This window comes from Atta cephalotes, assembly GCF_000143395.1.
Source record: "Atta cephalotes unplaced genomic scaffold scaffold00064, whole genome shotgun sequence".
NCBI classification, from domain to species: Eukaryota; Metazoa; Arthropoda; class Insecta; order Hymenoptera; family Formicidae; genus Atta; species Atta cephalotes.
This window is the reverse complement of record NW_012130128.1, coordinates 156506-184505: the sequence shown is the minus strand read 5'-3', so window position 1 is coordinate 184505 and position 28000 is coordinate 156506. Positions and strand designations below refer to the sequence as shown.

Below are 28000 nucleotides of genomic sequence, written 5' to 3'. Positions count from 1 at the left end.
TATATATATATATATATATATATATATATATATATATATATATACGTGAAAAAAATATACATATAATTAGATATGAAATATGTCCATACATCTTAAATCTTTCTTCTTTTTATAAAATTACTTAATAAAATAAAATTAATGTAAAAAAAGTAATAATAATAATGAGAAAACAAAAAATCATTATAAAAATTAATTTTCCCATTGTTTAACCTTTTGACGCCGGGGAGTATTTATGGTATATATGCTCTCCACTCTTATTTCAGAAATCATTACTCTATTTTTATGAAACTTGATATATAAGAGCTTTTGATAGTGCTTTTTTCGATTCTGAAATTAAAAATTCAAAATTTAAGATGGCGAATCCGTATGACCGTCTAAATGGTTAAAAAATGCAAATATTGTTCAAAATGTATGAAATTCATATTACAAGGGTTTTGATGGTGCTCTTTCCGAATTTAGAAATTTGTTTGTGTTCATCATGGCAATACAACTTGATATCTGAACATATTGTAGATATTTTTTATTGCAGTTTATGCCAATAAGATGTAAATATATTATGAATATTTTTTATCCCAAGCTGTCAGTAACAAAAGTTTGTGTGGTATTGATGAACTGCAAAGAGAATATCTACTATAATATGAATTTCATAGATTTCAAGCACCATTTAAATTTTTTGACCTCAACATCGGCTATATTGGATCCGCCATCTTGGATTACAGACTTTTGAAATGCTAAGATCAGATTCGGATTCAGCGACTCAACATTATCCTTAAATATTATAATAACTTTCTCATAATTCACTTTTTCAGGAACCCTCCCATCCTCAAAGCGTTAAAAAAAAGCAAGTATGAAAAAATTAAAAAATTGTTTATATATAATTATATATAAATTATCAGATACAATTATATTAACATAAGCAATTTTTTATATGTTTCAAACTTGATTTTGCTAAAAAAAAAACGCTAAAATTATCCTTATTATTATTTTTTATATTTTCTCATGATTATTATTTTTTTATATTAAATGGTAACAAAAGAAAGAAGAATATACAAATATGGACATATTTTATATATACTTATATATTTATTTATCTTCGTAAATGAAAAAGTTTTCATATAAATCCAGAGTTTATGCTCACACGTGACATATACAAATATACATCCAGTTATGTTATATCCAGAGCATATAAATTTGCAAAATTCTTTGATTTGTATATTTAGCAAACTCTGAAAACGTATACAAAGAACGTAATACAATTTGACATCAAATTCATGTTAGATGAACAAAATTATAATAGTAAACTTAAACTTAAACTTTAAGTGATCTCAATTCGAATTAATAAGATCTTTATTCTGTAATTTTAATGACAGGAATGATATCGTTACATTATCGTTGCACAGGTTATACATGTAAAAAAGCTGGGCGACAACAATACAATGAAAATCATCTATTAATGCCTATTACTGTCATTAATAGGAATTATAAAATAACTAAATAAGAATCTAAAAACCGATAAACAGTTAAAATATCATATGATCCGTTCACGATAGTGAAAATTACGCACGCGATGCGCTCGAGCTCTAGACAACTAATCCGCATCCGTGGAAAAAGGACAACAATGAATTCGACTATTGATTTAACATGCGCACTTTATTATAGAATTGTGACATACTGTGACATGGATTCTAATAAAGCGATACTAATACTCGAAAATCGAAATCCAGATCACCGTCAGTGTTCTACATCAATATTAACAGTCAGTAATTGTTAATATTGAGAGACAGTATTATTGACAGTATTATTGAACGTATAGGATATCATCTTCAGTAAATAGCAACTATAACAATAACGTAACTGCTAGGGATGCGTTTCAAAGTTCGATTTTTGTTAACTCCGAGTATTTTTTATCCTTGTACAGCATTCAGTGAACAACAAAAATGAAATGACACTTGATAGAGATAAGTTTTGGAAGTTAATAAGTTTAGACAACTTTCTTTTACATAGCTCCAAATAACTTCCGATCTTGACCTTGACTTTGATTCTCAAGGAAATCAAGATCACTGATCTTTTCCATCGCTCGTTATTCATTAAAAAGGTGTGCGTGCGTGCGTGCGTGCGTGCGTGCGTGCGCGCGCGCGCGCGCGTGTGTGTGTGTGTATGTGTGTGTGAAACAATATTTATAAATAGCATACAATTTTTAAACATGAGATTTATATTTCGGCAGTATTTTCCCTTGACAAGAAGAAATGGGATAGATCTCAAATCGTGTGCCTCAGAAACAGTGGGTGAGGTGGGATGAAAGTCGCTTGGGTGGAAGTCAACGTCTTTGAAACAAGGGCGATGTATGGCATGGAATGAAAGTCGCTTCACGCGGAAAATCGTACGCGCACCTTAATAGGGGGAGAGGTGGGATGAAACCCCACTTCCCCCCCCTACATAACTTTGTATTTTTAAAGCAAATAATTTATGTTTATAAAGCAGAAAATTTGTTTTTAAAACAGAGAATTTGTTTTCAAAGCTGAGAATTTTTGTGTAATTGATGCAGAAAATCTTATTCTAACCTCATTTATACATATCCCTCTTCATGTCCCTCTATATCACCAATGTGTTTGAAAATTACGTACTAATCATAAAAATTGTTTTGTTCATAACTTTTTAATTAATAACGAGCGATAGAAAAAGTTAATGACCTTCATCTCCTTAAAGCGCAAGATCACTCGAAAGTTGGAGCTGTATAAAGGGAAAGTTTATCGTTTTTTGTTTTAAAAAATAATTACCGTTACAAGTTACTAACTTTAAAAAAAATTCCAAATTACAGTTATATACAGTATTAATAACTTTCCAGTTATTTTTTTAATAACTGTATATAACAAAAAATTAACTTTTTAGTTCCTTTCCGTTATCATTACAGAAAAACATAAATAATATTTTGATGCTATTAGGATCAATAAAGAAAAACATTAATTGATTTTACATGTTATATAATTTCATTTAAACAGAAACACATAGATAAACATAAAGCAGGAAAATGTAAGCAATGAGCGAATCGATCAATTACAGTAGAAAATTTGAGACAATAACTTTACATTCTCTCAAACGAATGATAATCTTAATTCCCTGATATAAAAAATATAATTATATTATAATAAATTTGCTGTTGGGAATTAGCGTTGTAAAGGGTCTTTCAATAAGAACGCTCGATTTTTAAATATAAATAAAATAAGTTGTGTGTGAGATATCCACTTAATTTTTTTTTTATTTGAAAGAATATTTTATGGCATTAAGTATGGAATATAACGTCATTCAAATGTCCGCCGCGGCTTCGCTTGGTGACACGTATTCGGGCGGTCCAATTTTCGATGATTTTCTCGCATAAATCTGGCTGAATTTGCTGGATGGCGTTTGTTATGTTGACTTTGAGAGCATCAATTGTTTGCGGTTTATTTGTATAGACCTGCGATTTAAGATAGCCAAAAGAAGAAGTCTAAGGCGTTAAATCGCACGATCTCAGTGGCCAGTTCACGTCGCCGCCGCGCGAGATAACCATAGCCCTCAAATCGCTCGTGCAAAATGTCCATCATGGCATGCGGTGTGTGGCACGATGTATAACGCCATCCTGTTGGAACCATCCATCGGTATCCATATCATCCATTTTAAGCCACAAGAAGTTGCTTATCATCTATAGCGCTCGCCCTTGATGGTTATGGCAACGCCCTCTTCGTTTTGGAAAAAGTACGGACCGATGATTCCGCTAGATCAAAATCCGCACCAAACAGTGACTTTCTCGGGATGCATTTGGAGCTGGTGTATCTCGCGTGGATTGGTATCATCCCAAAGTCAATAATTTTGCTTGTTCACATCCATTCATTCAAAAATGGGCCTCATCGCTAAAGATGATTTGTTTGGCGAAATTTGGATTAACTTCCAACTGCTCCAGAACCCAATCAGCGAACACACGGCGTTGTCTATAGTCGTTTACCTTAAGTTCCTAGATCAGTTGAATTTTATAGGGATGCAGACTCAAGTCCCAACGCAAAATGCGCCAAGTTGAAGTCGCAGAAAGGCCAATTTCTTGTGAACGACGAGAAATTGACCGCCTCGGGTTTTCCCGTACACTCTCACGCACAGCAGCGATGTTTTCAGCAGACCTTTCGGTGACATACTGGTGTTAGCTGATTATTGATCGAACTGGTTGACTCGAATTTGGCCATCAAATGTCGAATAGTCGACTCGGCAGGACGGTTGTGGCGTGGATAAAAATCACGTAATGCGCGGAACGGAGCACTGATTTTGATAATAAAATTTTATTATTTGCACACGTTGCTCAACACTATGACCTTCCATGATGATTTGCCATACACTACTAAACAATTCACAACAAATTTGACAGATGTCACTTTAACAACATGGTTACTATGATCTAACAAATTTCGAGCGTCCCTATTGAAAGACCCTATATGCGCGATAAATTTCAATATTATTAAATGATATCTTCCATATTTAATTACTAATTTGTATACATGCTAACTTTTTAGCTATCTTCAGTATATACAAATGAATTCATATAATTAGATAAGCGAGGAGATGCGTAAGATTACAGAATCTGCATGTTTTTCGTTATTTTAGTATCCGCAATGTTTCCATGTAAAGTGATCAATTATCATTTCTTAGAGTGAAAACACAATCAGCTGGTTAGCTGGATGGTGCAACCGCCTTCAAATGATTCAGGTTATTAATAAAATTTAAATGTTAACGGCTATATTTAACAATAATAGTATACCAGGTGTATAAGCTTAAATTCGCTGTTTGCTCATAGGTGGCATTAGTGAGCGTACAAAGCTACCCTGGGCACACAACACACTTTTTTTTATGTGTTTGACATCTGTCAACATTAATCAGTGTACATCATCAGCAATTTCATACAACAACATACATTTTTTTATTTCGTAATCATGTCTAGTTTTTTGCTTAAAAAAAAACATATGCGGGAGCTTTGCTTTTCTGTTTCAATTTGAAGAAATCGGCTCGCATCGAATGCTTGTGGAGGCCTATGGCGACAATGCTTTATCGGAAATGTGCAGAGATTGGTTTCGCCGGTTCAATGACAACAATTTTGACCTGAGTGACAAGAAGCGAAAATCGGCCCAGAAAGGTTAAGGATTGTCAATTGCAGGCTCTTTTGGACGAGGACGATATCCAATCGCAAAAAATGCTTGCCGAGCAATTGGGTATTTCTCAAGCAGCCATTTCCATGCTACATGCCATGAGGAAGGTTCAAAGGATCGGAAAATGGAATGCCGCATGAACTGAACGATAGGCAGATGGAGCGACGCCAAAATACATGCCAAATTCTACTTGCCAGACAAAAAAGAAAGTCGTTCCTGCATCGGACAGGCGAAAAGTGGATTTATTTTCAGAATCCTAAACTCAAGAAATCTTGGGTTGATCCCGCCCAATCATCTTCCTCAAGATCAAATCGCTTCGGACGGAAGACGATGCTGTGCTTTTGGTGGGATCAAGAAGGTGTCATCTACTATGAGCTGTTAAAACCTGATGAATCTGTTAATGCTCACCGTTATCACCAACAATTAATCAAATTGCACCATGCTCTCTGAAAAAAGGCGGCATTATCGGAAAAGACATGACAAGCTGATTTTCCTCCACGACAACGCACCATCGCACACGTCAACAATGATCCAAAACTACTTGGAGAAATTCAACTGGGAAGTGCTACCTCATCCCGCTTACTTACCAGACTTAGCACCTTCTGACTATCACCTGTTTTCGTCGATGGGCTCGCTGAGCGGCACTTCGATTCTTACGAAGACGTCCGAAAATGGCTTGATGAGTGGTTTGCCTCGAAAGATGAGGAATTTTTTTGGCGTGGTATACACAAATTGCCCGAAAGATGGGAAAAATGTATAGTTAGCGAGGGCAAGTACTTTATATAAATAATAAATTTGTTTTTGCTTCCTGAAGGAAAAAAAATGTGTTTTTCTGACTAAAAAACAGCGGATTTAAGCTTATACACCTGGTAATCTCACCTCCATCAAACCATTGCCGATAAACGTCATTGACATAAAAAAATTCAGTCAATTAATAATTAAATAGTTTCGCAATAAAATTAATGTTCGTATTTAAGCATCGAAGTAAACTGCTGTCTCGTCAAATTTAAACTGTGAAATATTAAAGTCTTTCCGAAAATCGTTGCTGAAAATCTTTACCCAATGAGAAATGACAATGAAATCGATATCGAATCAACGTCGATTCGATTTCATTGTCATTTCTCATTGGGCAAAACATTGTATATGTAGATGAGAAAATTAAAGCATCTTTAAGATCGGTTCATATATCTTGTCCAAGATTTCTGTGTCTGTTTGTAAGTTAATGTTATTATTCTGTTGCTTTATGTGTCATTTCGTGTCATTAACCTTTCATTATAGTTTCATTCAATGTCCAAGATTTCAATATCGTCCCAATCAAATTCAGGATTGTAATGCAACTTATGCTCAGTTATTACTGATTTTGTGATTGACTTTTTTTATGGTTTTTGTGTTTGGTTATTCTAATTATTAGTTGTCTGAGCATTTGTCCAACATAGGTTATTATAATCCTTGCACTTTACTTTGTAGACTACATTCTTCCTAAACAATTTTAGAACTGAATCTTTTACAATGTTATTGAATTTGTTCATACTGAAGAAAGAAAGTCTTATACTTACAATCTTTGACAATATGTTTAAATTTGTTATTATATTCATTGAATGATATTGTGAACCACACACACCCATCTACATTTCACAAACACCAATCCATCCATCTCCCCCCCCCCCCGCTCCCCCTCCACACACATACACACACATACAGCAGCAGCAGCAGAAAGGGTTTAAAGTTATTAAATACCACGGGAGTGACAAAGCATCGGATTCTTATCTCTGAGAGACGGACACACACCCAAATATACGCGCGCGCACATACACGCGCACATCCGCACGCACGCACGTCCGCTCGCACGCCCGCGCGCACGCACGCCTGCTCGCACGCCTGCCCGCACGCACACACACATGATGTACAAATTTTGATCGAGCAATCTTCTCGATGTGCACATCGGATTACGCGAATGCCGGCGGTACTTAATCTTGCCAAAATCTTGCAAAATATCTACTTTGGAACTTGATAATTTAACTCCTAGGATTGCTAAAACTTTTTTTTTTCATTTTAAGGGAAAAGTTTTCGACTTTAAAATTGATGTAATGTTTTTCGCCTCATCGTTGCTTTCCTCGTTGAAGACTGCAATGTCATAACATTTTCAAGACTTTTAATATTCTCTATTTTGGTTTCCATGAAAAAAACAGTTTAATGGGAAAAATTTCACTTAAGCCATTTTAAAGTAAAAGTTTCACCTTTTAAAACGCGTTAAGAAAAAATGTCGTGCGATTCTTGAAAGCCAAGATATTAATTTCTTAAATATGCAGGTTTTAAAATGCTTCCCTAATTTTTTTGCGTAGTGTATATATATATTGTATGTTTATATATACTAATTTTTATAAATCGTTATTTCGTGAGATTGTACCTATTATTTCTTATTTGTTCAGAATATGGCCCATGAGTCAAATCTCAATGGAACATATTAGATATCTATCATATATATTAGATATCATGAGATATCGGATAAATACAGACCAGTATTCGCAAAGATTTGCACATTTCAAGCTGATTTCGGTGAGCGACCTCCACCACTGCTCGAGATTCGGCGGCTGAGCCGCCGAGCGCTCATGTGATATTCTGGTTCAGGAGCGTCCCTATATCAGGGATATAAGTATATCATTAAGGAACAATGTATAAATTAACAATAAAAATTTTTATGTTAGACATAAATTATTTAATAAAAAACATGTTTCAATAATAATTTGGCGGAAGACGCGCTCCCGTATATTTCTGATATAGGGACGCTCCTGAGCCAGAGCGTTACGTGAGCGTTCGGCAGCTCGGTCTGGAGCGGTGATGGGAGTCGCTCGCCGGAATCAGCCCGAAATGTGCAAATCATTGCGAACACTGATATAGACAATGATGATCTACTAGAAGACGGACAAAGGAGAATTGAGTACTTTCTGTGAGTGTTCTCGCCTGACTCCTTGGCTTATGGATCTTTTCGATGTCTTTCGTCCTTACGACATAGTCCAATAGACGAATCTATTGGAAGATGGGTTTGGTTTGTCACGTATTGTTATTGAAACCTTTTGTACATTTTTATGCTAATTTATTCTAAAACTTTAGTACCTGAAAAATAAAATCCAAATTATTTTTTATTTAGTGCAATTCTTGAAACTTTTAGAGAAAAGAAAACATCTGAAATAACGTTAGCCTCCTGAAGAGCTAAATAATATTTGTGCTTTCTTGCGCTTCACGCCAAGAATATCCTAGCTTGCCAAGAATATCCTTTTTCTGATTCCTTTGGATACTTGGAAAACGGCGGATCAATTATAGTTGAGGGAAGGTGGAGGTACAGCTCACGCGGTTTAGCGAGAATCGCGACAATGTTGGGCGCCAAACGTGCTCTAAGGCAATGTCAAATTGCACGAACACGAATAACGCTAAAATTCCGAAATTCCGAGAACGCGAAAATATCACTAAAACTAAAGAAATTCTCACTCGTGTGAAGGCTGGTTAGCTCTACCTAGCGGCAAAGGGACTAGGAGTTTACCTAAGGATGCCATTTTACTGCGATAAAGTGGAATATTCGGAAACGAGAAAGCTTAGTAAGATAATCACTGTAGTGATAAGTAAATAAAAGCGCATTTATTATAATTTAACAAAAGAAAGGAAATAATAATAACCAAAAGGAAATGTTAACGACAGCAAACAGAAATGTGACAAATAAATCAACAATAAAAAAACATTACTAAAGAGAAAGAAAGTACGAATTCGATTCTATAATTCAATATTATAATGCTCGCTCCGGTCTACGCCAATATTAAACAGCACGCTATCGCGCGAGATGAAAACACGGAATTCGGCAATATATCGTCATTCGCATCGAATAATACATAAAGGATAATATATAATCATAAAATATCGAGGACACACGCAACACACAGTTTTCTCTCAGACACACACGCACCGAGAACGATCACAAGACATTTTTCAAGTATTGAGAACAAAATTACACTGCATACGCCGAAAATTCTAACAACACACCGAACTCACGCCAAGAGTAAAAGAGCGCTAAAAATTGCAAGTGGACTCCATTGCTTTACATTAACAGTCGGCACAATTTTCCTCGCGAATACAGCCCCCCGATTTACAGACACGAGATTGCACACACGCGAAAATCTGAGCTCTCATTCCGTGCTGCACTCAAAACTATATTATACACTAATATAACTATATATACACAATTGTTCTTCCGGCTTGTTGAGACTGCGATCTCCAGAAGATTCCCCGATAGCCTCTTGTAACCGCGTTCTTACGTTTAGCGCCGTCCACGCTGTATTCTATACATCAAGAATACGCCGCTTATGACGGATTTTATACCAACACTAAATTAGTGCCGATGACAAAACACAGGAATGACTCTATGTCACGTTGCACGTCATTTTATAGATTTACGAAAATGGAGAGCAACCGTTAGTCTCTGATATGCGGAATCTTTTTTTTAGCTTTACCGGATCGGGACATTCTTACCAGATGTACAAGTATGAAATGACGATTTTTTTCCCAAAAAAATCACGTTAAATTCGGAAGAATGATAAAAAGAGATTTATTCAAAATATGCTCCATTGCTAGTTACACATTTTTCCCATCTTTCGGGCAATTTGTGGATACCACGCCAGTAAAAATCTTCCCCTTTTGCCGCGAACCATTCATCGAGCCATTTTTTCACACCTTCGTACGAACCAAAGCGCTGCTCAGCAAGTGTGTAACCCATCGATGCAAACAAGTGGTAATCGGAAGGAGCCAAGTCTGGTGAGTAAGCCGCATGGGGTAGAACTTCCCAGCTGAGTGTTTCCAACGTATCCCGAACTGGTTTTGTGATGGAGCATTGTCATGGAGAAAAATGACCTTGTGTTGCCTCTTTTTGGTATTCTGATTTTTTAAGCAGCGAACGATTCAAATCGATTAATTGTTGCCAGGCTTCAATAGCTCATAATAGACCACACCCTTCTGGTCCCACCAAACACAGAGCATCGTCTTCCTGCCAAAGATTCGATCTTGCGATCGATGTGGATGGTGCGCCTGGGTCTATCCATTTTTTGCGCTTGGGATTCTCAAAAAAAATCCACTTTTCATCCCCAGTAACGATACGATGTAAGAATGACTTTCTTCTGTATCGTTCGAGCAAAATTTCACATGTGTTTTTGCGTTTCTCCATCTGTCTCTCGTTCAATTCATGTGGCACCCATCTGCTGACTTTCTGAATCTTTTCCATCTCTCGTAGGCGATTGGAAACAGCTTGTTGAGCAACTGACTAACTCAATTGCTCTGCGAGTTGATTTGGTATTTGTGAATCATCTTCATCCAGCAATGCTTGCAATTCCACGTCTTCGTACTTTTTGGGCGGTTTTCAGTGTTCCTTGTCTGCAACATCGAAATCTCTTTTGAAACGTTGAAACCATCATTCACACGTTTTTTGCGATGGAGCATGTTCACCATAAGTTTCTCCAAGTAATCGATATGATTCCGCAGCAGTTTTCTTCAATGAAAACAAAAAATTAATGCTGTCCGCGAATGCTCCTTATTTAGTACAAATTTCGTCATATTAAACACAATACTATGCAAACACTTTTTAATCAAATCACTGCGCGTTTGATACTTGTTGATGGTACAATAAAATGGCGTATAATGTTAAATCTTTGTATCTTCACACTGTATTGGTGCGCCACCTGTTTCTCAAACATTTCATACTTGTCATTTCATACTTGTACACCTAGTTCTCAAAGTCTCGCAATGAAAGAAGGTAAAAAAATAGCAGGATCCCAATCAATACGCGATCAATCCTTTAGCCCCTCCTCCTCACGAGGGAAGCGCAGTCGCATCGTGCGTTGTTGTAGACAATTAGTGGGCTCGCGATTCTTTTCGCGCAAGTTCATATTCGGCGGAGTGAGACGCGGCTAGGGCTAATTATAATATACACAGGTCCGGATATCCGAGTACTTGATCACTATCCGAGACATGCGGGTAACATCCAGGTATTCGCATACCCGAACCGTATTACCTGGGTACATATTCGTATTCGTTGACATAACTGTATTAAACATGTTTTTTTATTAGTTGTCACGCATCTTCCCAACTTCGGTAGAGTGTGCGAGAGCACACTCGGGAAACGGCGAATCAGAGCGAAGGGAAGATGGAGGCCCTCGCACGAAAAAATATTCCTGCGGTCGAACGAGAATGGCAAATCGCGACAGTGTTGAGCGTCAGACGTGCTCTGAGGCGATATCAGTGTCACAAACGCGAACGCTAACTGCAAACAACGCGAAGAGCACCAAATCCGATAACGCGACGATACTCATACTATCAAAAACCGATAAAAATTGCCCACGTGAGGGTTGACTATCTCTACCTAACAACAAAGAGGCAGGATGTTTAGGTAAAGAGCATGTGTTAGATAAGGGACAGAAAGTTGGAGATAATCTAGGACGAGATAGTCTAGACGAGAGGCCCAAGAATACAATCACGAATACAGTAATTATAAGCGCATTTATTATAAAAAAATAAATAAAAGGAGTAATAATATAAAAAAACAAAACAAAAATGATAACCGCGCTCTTTGGAGAAAGAGAAAAGAATTTTTTAGAGATCAAGAAAATAAAATACGCATCTAGAATGTAGAATCGCGAGAGTAGATAAAGAGAATGCTGTTGTAACAGATACAAGAAAATGCGAAGTTACTTTAATAATTAACTGAATCTCACTATTCACGGATAGTCACACCGCCACTTAGAATATATTCTAGCGAGATTCAGAACCGAAAATTCCACATCACATTCGTTTTCTAGCGGTGCACGTACATGTTAGAAAATACACACGGTATCACTTACAAAATGAGACACACACACACGAGAGCGTGACGATTCCGAAATTTTCAAATTCGAGCGTGACAACCGACACATCGAAGACAAACATACTTTTGCGCACCGAAAGCAAATATGCGAGCCAATAGCTCACAGCAAAATTTATGACGCCAAGCTCACGCCGAAGGTATGAGAACGTTGCAAGTCATCAAATTACAGGCGAACCCTGTCCATTGCAATAGTCTAAACTATTAGCGCGATGCGATTCTCCTCGAGTACTGTCGCCCCGTAGTGTGTACACACAAAAGTCCCCAACGGAAACCTCGGCCTTCGACGCTCGCTCCAGTGTTATACTCCAGTGTTGGAATATACGAGATGATGGCTCTTTGGGTTCATCGAGGTCGTGATTTCCAAGAAGCTTGTGCCACTCAAAGTCCCCAATAGCCTATTACTACCGAGCTCAGAAGCTCCTCACATGCACGCACGCACGCACGCACACACATACACACGCAAATATATCAATTACCAATTATCAGTCTCGTTTAAATACTGTGAGTGAGATAATAAAACGCGAGGCAGCGGAATGAAAGAAGGATAGAGAGGGAGAAATTTTTATTAAATCAGGAAGGGAATTAAAATATTTGATAGAGGTGTAGGAGAAAGGGACACGAAATTTAATCGACCGATATATGAATATATATGATATGAATAAAAAAGAAGAACAAGCTTGGTATCTAGTAACAAAAAGGTTAAAAGAGAAATGATGCTTAGAATTCAAGGAGACATTCCAGATATAGAGGAGTGAAGGACAGAAAATACAAGACAGGTGGAAAATAAAATGTTGCCAAATCTTGAGCCAGCCAGATCTTTGATAATACGGAGATATATATGGTCGTATTTACGAACATAATAGGAGAAGCGGAGAAAAGAATTTTGAAATACGTTGTATTTAACAGATGTTAAGAGCAGGAACGACATCAACATAATCAAATAAAGAAATAACAATTGAGAAATGAGAAGTTTTTGAGAGCAGGAAAGGATGTGACGAAGGGGATAAAGAAGACTCGTAAATGAGCATAAGCAGCCCGACACTTGACGGCCATGTGTGACTCGAATGACAATGAAGAATTAACATGGACACTAAGAATCTTATCAATAGAGGAAGAGCGAGAAATAGAATTAAGAGAAATGTCGAAAAAATTAAATACGGGATAACAATGTTGAAGAACCAACAATTAGCAAGGATGATTTAGAAGGATTTAAATACACATTATTAGTGGATCATTCGGTAGATTTTAAGTCTGTATTCAAAGCAGAACTGGTTGCTGAAACATCAATTGGATGAAAGGATTTGAGAATAATTATGTCATTTGCACATGAAGAATTCGGAGGACAAAGAAACATTAAACAAATTGGAGACAAAAATATTAAAGAATAAAGGCCCAAGAATGAAACCCTGGGGAATATCAGAGAGAACAGCATGAGTAGAGGAAAAGAATTATATACGAGGACTTGCTGCGTGCGGTTTGTAAAGAACGAACAGATTAGTGAGACAGCAGGATGGGAAAAACCGCATAACTTCAGTTTGATTAAAAATAGATCATGATTGACGATATCAAAAGTCTTTGTGAAGTCCAGCGCAACGACGGAAGTAAGGCGACAATTATCGAAATTACACGAAACACGACGTCAGAGATGTAAAGCAAATCCGTCGTCATGTTGAGATGGACGAAAATCAGACGGATATTATTAGGGGAAAGATATAAAATTTGAGATAAAGGCATTAAACTAGAAGCAGATATACTCAAGCAGTTTTAAAAGAAAAGGAGAGAATGATAGAGAGAGGACGAAAAAATGAAAAAGAAGAAAGGTTAATAATTTTAGGAATGGGGAGAACAGTTGTGTTTCCAGAAGGAGAGAAAAGTATTATAAGAGGGATCAAGACATTGAGGAAGGCACAGTAATAACATGCGACCGGAGTGATCAAACAGCCTAACGGAAATTAGGTGAATGTCTCTAAAAATATTATAAAGATCACGTTTCTTTGACCTTCAATTTTACTCCAATCACTGGGAGTGATGGGAGAAGAGGAGAAAAGAAGATGAGTAAAAGAGTTAGAGGAATAAGACGAAGAAGGTAAAGAAGGTAAAGAAGAAGGTAAATCAAGAAAATGATTCAGGAAGGAAAGGTTTTTGAGGTGCAAAAGTATAGAAGCAGAGAAGGATTGTACTAGGGCACGGAGATTTCTCCAGAATTGGAGCGAGGATTCCTCAATCAGTTGTAAGAGAGATAAAGAGGAAGGACTTTTTCTCACGACGAACAGCAATATTCACGTTGTTCCGCAAACTCTTGCAGCACTGCCAGTCTGCAGGAGACTGAGACCGTCTGTATCTAAGAAGAGTGTCTCTTCAGCTCAATGAACCGTCGGATTGCATCATTCAGCCACAACGCGGAGAGACGAGATACATACAAGTAATCGGAGCGAGTCGGTCAAAGATTGCAATAAAAGAGACCGTAAAATGAAAGACTCGTCAACATGCGACGCCGCATATAAGGGAACCAGTCTATCAGCTCCAGCTCAATGTCCTCAGGCCTGATTGCATGAATATTACGCGAAACAGATACACGATCACAGGGTGATGTGATCGCGGAATAACTAGTATGGATGATAAGATGGTCACTCACATTGATCGCATCGCTGATTCTGCACTCAACAATATTAAAGTTCGACGAGACAAAATAGATAACAAAAATAAGATCCAAGGTGGTTGCCGAATTACATGTTAAGCAAGTTGGAGCATCAATTAATTGCCTAAGAGAAAACAGCGATATCGAGTAACAGTTTGGTATTATAGTCATTTTGACCAAATATGTCGACATTGAAATCGCTCAAGCACACGATCACATCGGTTATACATGCCGGTTATACAGGATAGACATGACTCTAAAAAAATCAAAAAGTGGTGTACTCGGAGGACGATATATGTAAATTGCCATCCGCCGACCGCGAGAAAAATGAAGAGACACAGCAACAATGTCAGTGAACCCACTGGCGGAACGCCCAAGCTGATCGGGGAAAATTGGAAAGATTCATCGATATATAGCGCGACACCGCCCTCGCAGCAGCCTGAGGATCCAAACGAATGAGCACGAAGTTATCTATGTCGACGGATCCAAAATCGATCGAATTTCGCAACCAAGTCTCACCGACGTCCAAAAAGTGGACGGCGATAACATTTCTGACCAATATCACATGCAGAACGAGCGACCTAACGTTGATACATAAAACGCAGTTTGTCGTCGCGAGAGATACCGTTTCCGATACCCGTTTCCGAATCCAAAAATTGAGGCGGATCTGCAGAGCGCAGAGTGCCTCCTCCGGACGCAAGCGGCGGGGACAGGAGAGCGGGATGAGAGGGAACAGATGGAGGAGCGGACTTGAGGACGGAGAGAAGTAAATCCGAGGTGGTGTAACGAAACGACGTATTATTCTTGACGCGAAAATAAATGATCCCCCTACGTATCCAAACGCGCCTAACATTATGCGTCGCCACCAATCGACGAGCTTCAGTAAAAGTGCGCCGCTTAAACGCTATAGCCCGCTCGTAAATAGAGATCCTACCGACCGACCAGGAGATATCCGATGCATTCAGTCCACCCATCCGATGAGTCCTGGCGATTATTTCATTGCGCCTCGTTATTATCGTGAATTTGACAATAAGCAGAGACGAGGACGAATTCTGCCAGGAATCCCAAAGGCCCGCGCAATCTCCCATAAAGACATCGAAACATCAAGGGAGGATGAAATTTTTGTTATAGTCTCAGTATAATTCTCTGAAGGGACTCTTAGTAGACCGAATACGATGAGCTCATTAATTATGTGCTCAAAACTAACAGACAATCCATCTGACAAGACATGAGAACCACCAGCAGAGGTCACAAGACCAGCACGCACCTTCCCCTTCAGTCTAGCGAAGTGCTTTTCAAGGATGACTTGTACCCATATTAATCCATATTAATCGGCGGATAGGCCATCCATCGCCGCTGCCAGTCGACGCACCCACAACATCCCCGAGACGCTGTAGCACCCCATCGAACTCCACCATCCTTTAGCATTAATTGTCTCCAGAATGGGTGATCTAGAAGATTAAGTCTTAACTTAATACGAGCAATTCTGTGTTCCAAAGAAGAGATGGATTTAGTCACAATAGACAAGGAGAACTTAACTGCAGAAAGAGCCGAGACATCAAAAGACATCTGGGAAGAATGATACCGCACTCTGTCACTCTCGTCAGATAGATATGAGAGAAAAAGCGGCGAGACGCAGTCAAGGAAGCAGCATCAATCCCAAGCAACGATGGCCCATTCCCAATTGCAACAACAGGATCGCAATCATTGTCAGCGCCACAGAAAGCGCAAGGGCGCTTACACGAAATAGCGTTTACATTTGGTACACGTTGACTCATGCTAAATTCGACACAATACAAGAGAATGTGTTTACGCGTAGGATCGCACAAAAAAAGCACGCAGCAATTTAACAAAAGAATTATTTATATTCAGGCCTATCCTTTAATAAAGGTAGAAAGGAATGACAAATAAATAATAAATATAACGGCTAGATTTGAACATAAAATTATGACATGACTATAGAAATTATTACACAATGATAAAATATTGTATTACAAGAATGTAATGAAAAACACACAACTAACGCAGTACAAGCACGTTACAATAAAATAACAAAAATTCAGAAAGATCCCGTCACTCACTCACGGAAATACATTTTGCTCGTCGACTAGCATTCGCGAAAATGTTATTGGGAGCAACAAATTCGTTCGGTCCGTTTCCCTAAAGATAGTTCCAGCTGTTCAGTTTATATCGCTTTGAGTTTCATAAAAACCTTGATTTTTTTCATACAAAAATCTTGATTTTTACTGTATGAAATGTCGAATTTTGTGTTAACCAAGCAGCATTTGCGAGGTTTTGATTTTCTGCTTTAATTGAAAGAAAAGTGCGGCTGAAGCCCATCGAATGCTTGTCGAAGTTTATGGTGACACTGCTCCAACTGATAAATCGTGTAGGGAATGGTTTCGACGTTTCAAGGATGGAGATTTCAGCGTTGAAAACAAGCCTCGTTCTGGACAATCAAAAAAATTCGAAGACAAAGAATTAGAGGAATTATTCGAAAAAGATCAGAATCAAACGCAAGAGGAGTTTGCAGAATCATTGGAGATAACTCAAGCCGTTTCTGTACGATTGAGAGCCATGGGAATGATTCAAAAACAAGGAAATTAAGTGCCTTATAAACTAAAATCGAGAGATGTTGAAAGGCGATTTTTCACTTGCGAACAGCTGATTCAAAGACAACAGAGAAAAGGTTTTTTGCATCGGATTGTGATTGGAGATGAGAAGTGGATATTCTACGACAACCCCAAGAAGAAAAAATACTACGCTAAGCCCGGTCAATCGTTGCCATCGACCTCAACATCAATATCACGGCTGAATATTCATTCGAAGGTCATGCTCTGTATTTGGAACCAAAAGAGTCTTGTTTATTATGAGCTGCTGAAACCTGCGATTTCATTATGGGCGATCGATGTCGGCTACAATTGATTCGTTTGAGCCGTGCATTGCGAGAAAAACGGCCGGAATACGAGCAAAGACATGATAAAGTTATTCTTCTTCATGACAACGCTCGGCCTTATGTCTACTAAAGTCGTAAAAAATATTTGGAAACGCTCAAATGGAATGTTTTACCACATCCATATTCTCCGGACATTGCTCCTTTTGATTACTAGTTGTTCCGAAGGATGCAGCACGATTTGGCAAGTCACCAATCCACTTCTTTCGCAGAAATCGAAAATTGGCTCCAAAATTGCCTCCAAAGACGAGTCATTTTTTCGAGATGGAATTGATGAAAAATTGCCTAAGAGATGAAAAAGTAGTAGGCAGTGGACAATACTTTAATTGATCTGTTCATTCATTTTGTTCTGAAATAAATGCACAAAAAAACGGACCGAATTAATTTGTACTGAATAAAAATAAACAATTAGAAGATAAAAACTGAGGTGTTGCAATAAGCACCAATAACTAAAATAAAATGAAAAAAAGCAGCTAATAAGGCAGCACTTTTCACAAGAGAGAACGTAGAAATTGAACAAGAAATCAGAGCGAAGTGACGAGCAGAAATGTTGACAACATGAAGTATCACATAAGACTATCAAATATACATCATATATACAGGGTATCATATTAGGTATAGTAAACAGAAATCCATTATTTTTCCATTTAATTTCATGCAAAAATAATGGATTTCTTTATATACAGGATGTCCCGCGAGACTTGCCCAACCGCCCACAGGAAGGAAGATGGGATCGAAATAAACATAAAAATCCTTTATCGTTTAGCGATATTCGTAATAATAATCGAGATATTATTCTTGAGGCTTCCATGGTGCTTTCTATAAAGATTATGCGTTTCCTCCGTATCCAGATCCATTCTTGGAATGTCAAGGTTTCGTGAACCTTGCAATCCACTTCATCAGGGCAAGGAACAGCCTGATACTAGTAAATATCATCGCCTAGCATCGCCATTCACACGTCTCATTGCACCGCAGGATTTGCGTTGATGGCCGCTATGCATATTCGCGATTACATTACATATGTAATACTAACTGCAAAAATAGGACAAATTATAATAAACTTCGATGAATAAAAATGTCGAAAGAGAAAAAGTGATGAAACCTACGGAAATCTATGGAAAATCTAATTAATTTCTATCGTAATCTGTCTATCGTAATCGCTTCTCTAAATCTCAAAAGGAAAAAATTTTAAGAAAAAGATATTCGAAAGTGTTCCGGAATTATCGTTAATTTCAATATATTCTCGGGAATGGCAAGTGAATGGCTCATAGATATCGAGCCGTTCCTATTCAAATATGCCTGCGATCAATGCGTTTGCAATTCGTTCAAAATATGCATGTATCTCGCTTCTGTTCTAATCACGCTGTCTATCTCAAATGGCACACAACTCTCCACACTCGAAAAGGTGACGATCGTGCACACTTTCCGCGTACAAGAAATCAGTTTGCTTCCCAATCCCGACTAATACGGATCATCTATCCATTCGTAACGCTTCTTCTCGAATTATCAAGTGCAAACCACATCGAAGTTCCTTCGCGCATTAATGTTGTCTTTTGTAATGTTATCGTATACGCATACCGCATCAATACGTGAGAATTGCCTACGTTTCTGGCGAAATTTGCCGGTCTCGTTACTGCTCGCAATACAAATATTATTCGCCGTCATACCAAGTGCAAATTACCTATGCACGCATTTTATCCATTATCGAATTATTGGGCATCGCTTACCGCTTCGAATAAATCTTAATTCGATTCAGCAACTAAATTTCGAATTGTTACAAAGAGAATCGTTATTACACGCCGCCTTGGCGAGCAAATCTTTCATACAAAGTGACAACAGCGTCACAAATATACAACAGAAAGAAATATCATTCTTTACCGTTCTTTATCGTTTCCTGTTAGGAGAGTATGATTTCATCAGAATACGATAAAATATTAATAAAGACGTAATGTTTCATTGCAAGTTTTGTTGGAATCTCTCTTTTTATGTATACTTCAAAAATCACTGAAAATATAATTAATAATGTATTTACGATAGTAGAAATTTTAAGCTTACTATCGCATAATTATCAAAAAACTCTTTGTTGTTAACTATAAATATCAACGATATTTATCATAGTATTGTGCTCTTGAAGTATAATTAATTATTGTAGGCAGGTCATCGTAATCTATTATAAAATTAGAGAAGAATACATGTTTTTCTATTGTTATTACAAAAAGCGTAGCATATTATGCATAATAAGTATTTCATGTATATCGTAATTCTCTAATAAGATACTTATAAAAGGAGAACGTATAAAGAATTAATCGTGAATATTAATTATAAATTCACATTTCGTGGAAAAGGAAACGATAAAAGAATTTCATATTACAAATACATTATACAAAAAAATTGAAGAAATCACTTAAGGAAAATTAATTAGATCGAAATATCAATTAATCGGCCTCGAAAATAGAGATTTCAAGCTTTAAAATACTTTTTTTAAAATCGCGTTATGATTATTTTTGACGAAGTTACTTGAACATTACCTATTTTTGGAGGATAGACTGAGTGAGCCTTTAATTTTTTTTGCGTAGTGTTACATATTTTCAGAGGCAAACAATGGAGGATCAATCGCGAATTTGTAGTAGACAAAGTACGATACGATAAGAACAAAAAATTAGAATTGTGGATACTATTAGTAATTCATTTTGTTTTATGCAATTTTGTAAATTTATAGGATCATGTTATTTTTACATCTACTTTTGGTGTACACTTGCCGAATTTTGTTACGCAGATAGGAAACGCTATTGTTTTCATACCACCTTGAAGTAGATAGCTTGGCACGTTTTTTTTAAGTGATTTTCCTCAGTAGGCTTAATCCATTCGGTCCTTACACTTCTAATGTAACAACTGCTCGAAGTGCTTTCCTTGCACTTGCAAGCAAAGTTCGACTCTCCGAGAAATTTGCTGTGTTGCGCCATATCCGGAATGATAGTTTGAAAGGTCGCTATGATTTCATCACATACTTCATTCTGGATATCATCACGTTTATGCAGCTTTGACATAGCCCCAGACGAAGTCTGTAATCGAGTATATTCAAATCTGATGAGCGTGCCGGCCAAACGATCGGACCATCCCGATCAATTCATCTGTCTGGAAAACATTCATCCAGAATTTCCTGTACTCTCGAAAATAATGTGCGGGAGCTCCATCGTGCTGAAAAATCAGCGTTTCCCGCTCTCAGAGAGGAATGTCATCCAAGAGAATCGGTAACTGATTCTCAATGAAATCAGCGTATGTTCCTCCATTGAGATGTGCCGGAAATAAGTATGACCCGATCTGAAAATCGAAATGTTATACAAAACAAGGCAGTAGAAAAAAATGTCTTAATTTATAAGAATATTTACCACTCTGTTAGCAAACTCCTGCCCACACATTGATCGATCACCGATACTGGAAGGCGCACTGTCGAATAGCGTGCGGATTCTCTTCTTGCCAGAGCAAGAAATTATGAGAATTGATATCAAAAAATATTTTATATAAAAGTTTTACAACAAAATTAGCTATATTTCGCGTCAATAATATTTTTTTTAAATAATTATTTTTCAAAATTTTTGAAAAAACATTGTTAAATAATTATTCTAAAAAAATATCATTAGCATGAATAAATAGAGGTAATTTTATTGTAAAACTTTTGTATAAAACATTTTTTTATATCTTAAATATAATAATTTTCGAGATATAATGAAGAAAGCTAAAAAATCGCTTTACACATGAGGCCTTTCAAACCATAGTATGGTGCGCTTTTTTTTATAGTGGTTTTCCCAGTAGATCTATTCCTCTCTCATTTTTTTTATGCACGAATTATTCCAAATACCGTTCTTCCTCCCTGACTATTTTGACATATCATTTAAAAAATATGTTTGAAAAGATATATTATTATTATAACATAAAAATATATTTACACGAGTAATATTTAAAAAATGCTTATCAAAATATTGTAAAATTGAAAAATACACAACATTCTTCTCCTCATTTTCGCCTTTCTCCTCAAAATAGTGTAAGTCGTATACTAAGGTATACCACGAACCATATATCATGTTTTAAAGGAAAATAGATTGCATTCGTTCCATTTTCAACGTGGGCAAAAACTTTTAACACGGGATGAGATACAGCGTATCAATTTTTTTTTGTGCAGGTATTTTTATTTTTTTATTCCAGTTTTTCTTTCATATTTATAGTATATATTAGGTGTACAACTTTGCTTCCGCCATTTTTTTTTCCGAAATTCGAGGCTTTATTGTAAAAAACTGGTTATACATTTATGATTCAAAGTATTGTCCATCGCTGGCCACTACTTTCTCCCATCTTTCGGGTAGCGTACGAATCCCGCGTCGAAAAACCTGGTCATCTTTTGAGGCTATCCACGAATCGATCCAATTTTTTACTTCTTCATAAGACCGGAAGTGCTGATCAGCCAGGCCGTGTGCCATTGATCGAAACAAGTGATAGTCAGAGGGAGCAACGTCTGGAGAATACGGTGGGTGGGGTAGGACTTCCCATTTCAACGTTTCTAAGTATGTCTTGACCACTTTCGCATGGAGTCGAGCATTATCATGCTGCAAAATCACTTTATCGTGTCTCTCATTGTATTGCGGCCGTTTGTCTTTCAATGCTCGGCTCAAACGCATCAATTGCGATTCGCAAATTCGATACCGATCGCCTGTGATTGTTTCAGTCGGTTTTAACAGTTCATAATACACTACGCCGAGCTGGTCCCACCAAATACAGAGCATGACCTTGGAGCCGTGAATATTCGATTTGGCCGTCGACGTGGAAGCATGGCCAGGAACTCCCCATGATTTTCTGCGCTTGGGATTATCGTAATGAATCCATTTTTCGTCCCCAGTCACAATGCGATGCAGAAATCCCTTCCGTCTTTGTCTTTCAAGCAGCTGTCACAAGCAAACAAACGCCGTTCAACATCTCTCGGCTTCAATTCGTACGGCACCCAATTTCCTTGCTTCTGAATTCCCATGGCTTTGAGGCGTTTTGAAATGGCTAGTTGAGTCACTCCCAATGATCGTGCCAATTCTTCTTGATTTTGACACGAATCTTGCTCAAGTAATGTCTCCAATTCTGCATCTTCGAAAACCTTCTCTCTTCCATCGCTATGTCGATCTTCGACGTCAAAATCACCGTTCTTGAAGCATTGAAACCACTCACGACACGTTCTTTCACTAATAGTGACCTCACCATAAGTATTTGAGAGCATTCGATGAGCCTCAGCCGCAGATTTCTTCATATTGAAGCAAAAAATTAAAACCTCCCGCAAATGACGAGAATTTGGCTCGTAAACTGACATTTTCAATCGAAAATAACTTTATGATGCAGACACAAATCGACTAATGTTTCTATGGTGTTATGTTGACAGATGCCCAAGTTTATTGTATGACGTCTATGATCTATTTATTTCGACCACCACTTACGCTAAAGCCATCTATAGGAAAACGGCGGAAGCAAAGTTGTACATCTAATATATCATCTGAAAAATAAGCGAAAATTAAGAATTTTAAGAATTGTTTGGATGCTTGAAAAGTATTCGTACAATTAAAAAATTTAGCTTCTAAAATTAGAAATACGTGCGAAACTCGTTTGTTTATGTTAGAACAGATTATATTCATTGTATAAAATTGCTAATTAATGTTTATTTTTTACAAATAAGACTTTATAAAAAAATTTTCTTATACGAATATTTTTTGCTCTCACTGTATATAGGAATATTTTATATTTCATACGAATTTACACAATTTACCTCTTATATTTAATATACTGAAAGGAAATGGATATCTGTCTTTACAGATATCCATTTCCATAAATTCTGTTCAAAAAAAGAATTTGACTATGCATATGTTTCAACTTCAAGATATGATACTTTGGTATCACACGTTCAAAGTGTGAAAAAAAAATTACATTCTTGACCTTCCTCTATTTGAATCAAATCGTATGATTTCTTCTATATATCTTGTTTATATAATTTTCTCTAAATACAATTATATATAGTCTCGAATCATATAAACTATAATCAACTTTAGATTAGAAAATTTAAAGAAAGGGAAAAAATTTTAAGCATTAAAACAACATCGGTCTTTCAAAGAACTCACCTTATCTTATCATCGACTTTCTTTTCTGTGATTCAATTTAATATGCAGTAGCCTGCAGTATACTGGCAGTTTTTTTTTAGGCAATCTTGATCTTGTTTTCTTTTTCTTCGTTTAACAATTGGATTTTATTTGATAACACACTCTCAAAAAAAAGTATCCTGTGCTGGGGTAGAGACTCAACGATTCTTATGTATTTTGAGTCGCTGAATACGAATCTGACATAAAAATAGAACCATCTAGGGCAAATTTAAAGCGAAAAAATGGGTCAAAAATGAGAAAAATGGGATATTTTTTCGCTCTAAATTGAAAATTTACTCTAGATCCTATTTTAATATCAGATTTGTATTCAGCAACTCAAAATATAAAAGAACTCAAGATGTTGAGATGTACTCTCGTAGATAGTTCAAAACGAAATCCATCTTTCTTCATTCTTTTTCTATAGAAAGAAGAACATAAAATATATTAAACAAGAAAAGATTCAATATCAACTTCCACGATGCGAAACAGGTTAGTGTTCATAGTCAATTCTTATATTTAAGATTGTCTTAAGTACAATCTTAAGATATCGTAAGTCAATCCAAGAATTATATTAACATCTTAGGACATTATTTAAAATAATTTTAAAATAAGAACGAACTATGAATACCATCATGTTTTGCGTTTCATAGTTGGTAATCTTATACCCTATTGATGACGCGGAACAAAAGTAAGCGTGAGTCAAATAGCACACATGTAATCCTTCCTATAGAACAAGGGCATATTTTTCATTCCCTCTTTAACAAAAAAAAGTAGTGGGATACAACTGTAAATCACTTTCTTCTATTGAAAAGAGAAAAAAATGGAGAATGCCGTTGTTCCTTCTTTCTCATGTGCTAGTCGGTAAAATTTTTTATTGACATTCGGTATGCTTGGTTTATCTTATCTATACTATGTCTATGACAATAGCATATGACTTTTTTAGGGCTATCACAGACAAAATTTATGCAAAAGCTACCGCAGACAAAATTCGTAACAATAAGAGCATACACACACTTGCATAGTCTACAGGATAAATGTGTTCATGAAAAAAATTATCCAATCATATTTCTCTTATGCAAGTTTGTGTGGATATATCTTAAAGTCTGTCGTATACATAAAATACATAACAGAACATAAGCATAACATAAGACTGCTGGACCAATGAGTATTCAGCATAATATCGCTATATTGATTTGCATAAGATACTCAATGTTTTATGCTACGGCCTTATGCTACGGTTATGCAGCTTATGTCATTTTATGTGTGATGACCCTTAAGGGTATATCTACACAAACTTGGATAGTCGCATAAACGTATGCATAAAAAAATTATCCAATCACATTTCTAAAGACGTACGTAAAAGTTTGTGTGGATATACCCTGAGGGCCACCACACACAAAACGAAATAAACTGCTTAAGTATAAGACTGTTGGACTAATAATAATCTGACAAAAAGATGCCATATTGATTTGTTAAGTCATTGATCCAGCGTGCTATGCTTATGCAGCTTATATAATTTTGTGTGTAATGGCTCTAATTGTAAGACGTAAACTTAAGTCGATGAGCTAATCAAGATATTGCTTTAGATATATATATTACGTAATCCAGCGAATATAGAAATAACAGTAAATCCATAAAGTAAATTTCAACCAGTTGGAAAGAACCCTCATAAAATCGTAGGATTTTGACCCTCGTGAAATAAACTAAAGCTTTAGTGTGTTATAGTTCTTGACTCATAGATCAAAAATGTCCATAAGAGGAGCGTCCTATTTGATCACCTTGCGATTGACCACGTTGCAATTGGTCACGTTGCAATTGATCACGTGTTACAAATGATCACATTGTGATGACCATATTGCGATTGACCATAAGTTGCAAATGACCACGTTGTAATTGATCACGAGTTGCAACGTGAAAACGCTAGCTACAGTTGAGCGGCTATCCCCACTTTGTGGTACGTTTCCCCTCTAAAGGAACCGATAAAACGCGAGCCGCTACAATCCCACTATCTTTTTATGAAGCGACAAATTGCTAGTCGCTAGATCAATATAATCATTGATAAAATCGGTTTTTTAATATATTTAATTCCTGTTTGAAACTGATACTTAAGAATGAGTTTCAAAATGCGTTTAAACTGCTCAAATAATATTTTATCAGCAACATTGCGAAATAGATTGCTGTCGGTAATAAAAAGGTTAGTTTCATCCAATTCTATAAACGAAATACGTCTGCGTCATCTGCTAACTACTTTCTATTATAGTTGGGCCTTTCCGAACTCAAGCAGCTAAATGATGGCTTATAGAGAATTATGCAGAGTGGGGAGAGCCGCTAGCGTTTTGATGCTGTATGAAATTGCACTTTTACGAATAAGTTTATTGCTTACGTGTTACTGCCTTACGTTTTTGTATATGCCATAAGCTTAAAAGCTACCGCAAACAAAACAGTAAACGTAAGATGTAAATTTAAGCCGATGATCCAATCAGGATATTGCTTTAGATTTACGTAATTTGACGGACATAGAAGTAGAAATTAAATAAATTAGTCAATCATAGTAGAGACCGTAATACCTGCAATAAATCCAATATTACGATTTCCTTACTACTTACATTTTACTAATTATAAGACGTAAATTTAAGCTGATTATGAGTCAATCAGGATATTGCTTTAGATCTATGTATTTTAACGGAAATAGAAATGGCAGTAAATTGATTCATAAGACAAATTTTAATCGGTTGAAATTTGCTTTATGGATAAGATTACTGCTATTACGATTATGTATTAATATTATGTTACTCTTCATTTTTGTTAGTTTTGTGATTGCTGGCATTGAGTGATACTATATATATATATGTAAATAATGTTAAGTTTAAAAAATATTTATAAACACTAATAAAAACCATTTTAAATTACAGGAGCGATTAATTCGTCCAAAAACGGCTATAAATGTGAAAAATCAGTGGATGTACATTGTTCAAGCAGGCAAAAATTTCTTTCAAAGTATTCGCATCGAAGCTTGTAAGTAAGTACAAAAAAAGACAAATTAAAATATCACAATCCTTTAATGTTTATATGTAATATGAATAAGAAAATTACAGGATAAATATAGTATATATAAATTATAAGCCAAGAGTAAAATAGAAATTACGAGAAATATTCGTAATGTATTCTATTTTCAGAGAACAAGATGGTAAGTGCAGAATGATCGATAATTTTGCTGAAGGATACGTCACGATGTGCAAACAGAAGTATATTTATCGCGAGCTGTCAGCCATTTCTGAGGGTGGCGAGATCGTTCGCGATTACTTCCGACTTCCTGCGAGCTGCTGTTGCCATGTTCAGTTTCAAGCCATTGAAGAAAAAGCGAGAATAAGATCGATTTCATAAGATATCTTCAGCCTTATACGAAAAATGTATAAGAATATATTTAAGAAAATATTTAAGCACATTTAAATGTTTCTAAGCGTTATTATTTGCGTGGAAATAAATAGTTGGCCATCAGATTTCTTCGACGTATCCGAAAAAAATGATAGCTTTTGTTTGTACTAAGATCCTTGCAGGACGTTGTACGCTGAATAAGATATTTTGATGATCTAAAAAAATGAAAATTAAAAAATATTATAATCAAGATATAATTATTTTATATTTAATTAAAAACATTTTTAAATTTTATAAAATATTATGATAAATATTATCCTGTTTACCTTCATAAACGAATCGTTGGACAAAGTAATCATGTATCCACTAGTTATCTTAATTGGTCTCTTAGATCGCGTAATTATTAATAAAAGAATTTTCATTAAATCAACAGGAAGCATCGGCCATTCCATCTCATAAATAACATTTCCGATTTCAGTGCTCTACATATTTAACAATAAACTGATTAAAAAGAAAGTTTAAATCGACTTCAAATAAATATTCTTTGAAGAAAATAAGATTTTAAAAATTAAAAATTTTTTAAATGACCAACCTTCAATGTTACTTCGTTACCAAACCAGCAGTACAAATAAATCTGCATAAGCATACAACCAAGATACGATGAGCTCCATGCAAATTCAAGGCTCAGCAAATTCTTCGTCAACATTTTGTATATGCTAAGACAGAGCACTGTCGAGCTTATGGTGAATTGTACGGAAATCATTAACGTGAACACTGCATTAATGCGTTCAGCAAATCTATTATGAT

General features: G+C 36.2%; 2 protein-coding genes across 2 annotated transcripts in view; one reads left to right on the top strand and one right to left on the bottom strand.

Annotated features, from left to right (window-relative positions):
* Positions 1-27492, top strand: part of LOC105623766 (protein spaetzle-like) — a 31753-nt gene extending 4261 nt beyond the window's left edge. Inside the window, exons 3-4 of the mRNA XM_012205144.1 lie at positions 26731-26837; positions 26995-27492. Coding sequence (XP_012060534.1) covers positions 26731-26837; positions 26995-27202 — 315 coding nt within the window. The 3' untranslated portion in view covers positions 27203-27492. The remainder of the gene's footprint in view (positions 1-26730; positions 26838-26994) is intronic.
* Positions 27361-28000, bottom strand: part of LOC105623808 (odorant receptor Or2-like) — a 1736-nt gene continuing 1096 nt past the window's right edge. The window contains exons 2-4 of the mRNA XM_012205185.1: positions 27786-27990; positions 27520-27675; positions 27361-27408 (exon numbers count right to left, since the gene is read on the bottom strand). Of these exons, the coding sequence (XP_012060575.1) occupies positions 27361-27408; positions 27520-27675; positions 27786-27990 (409 nt within the window). The remainder of the gene's footprint in view (positions 27409-27519; positions 27676-27785; positions 27991-28000) is intronic.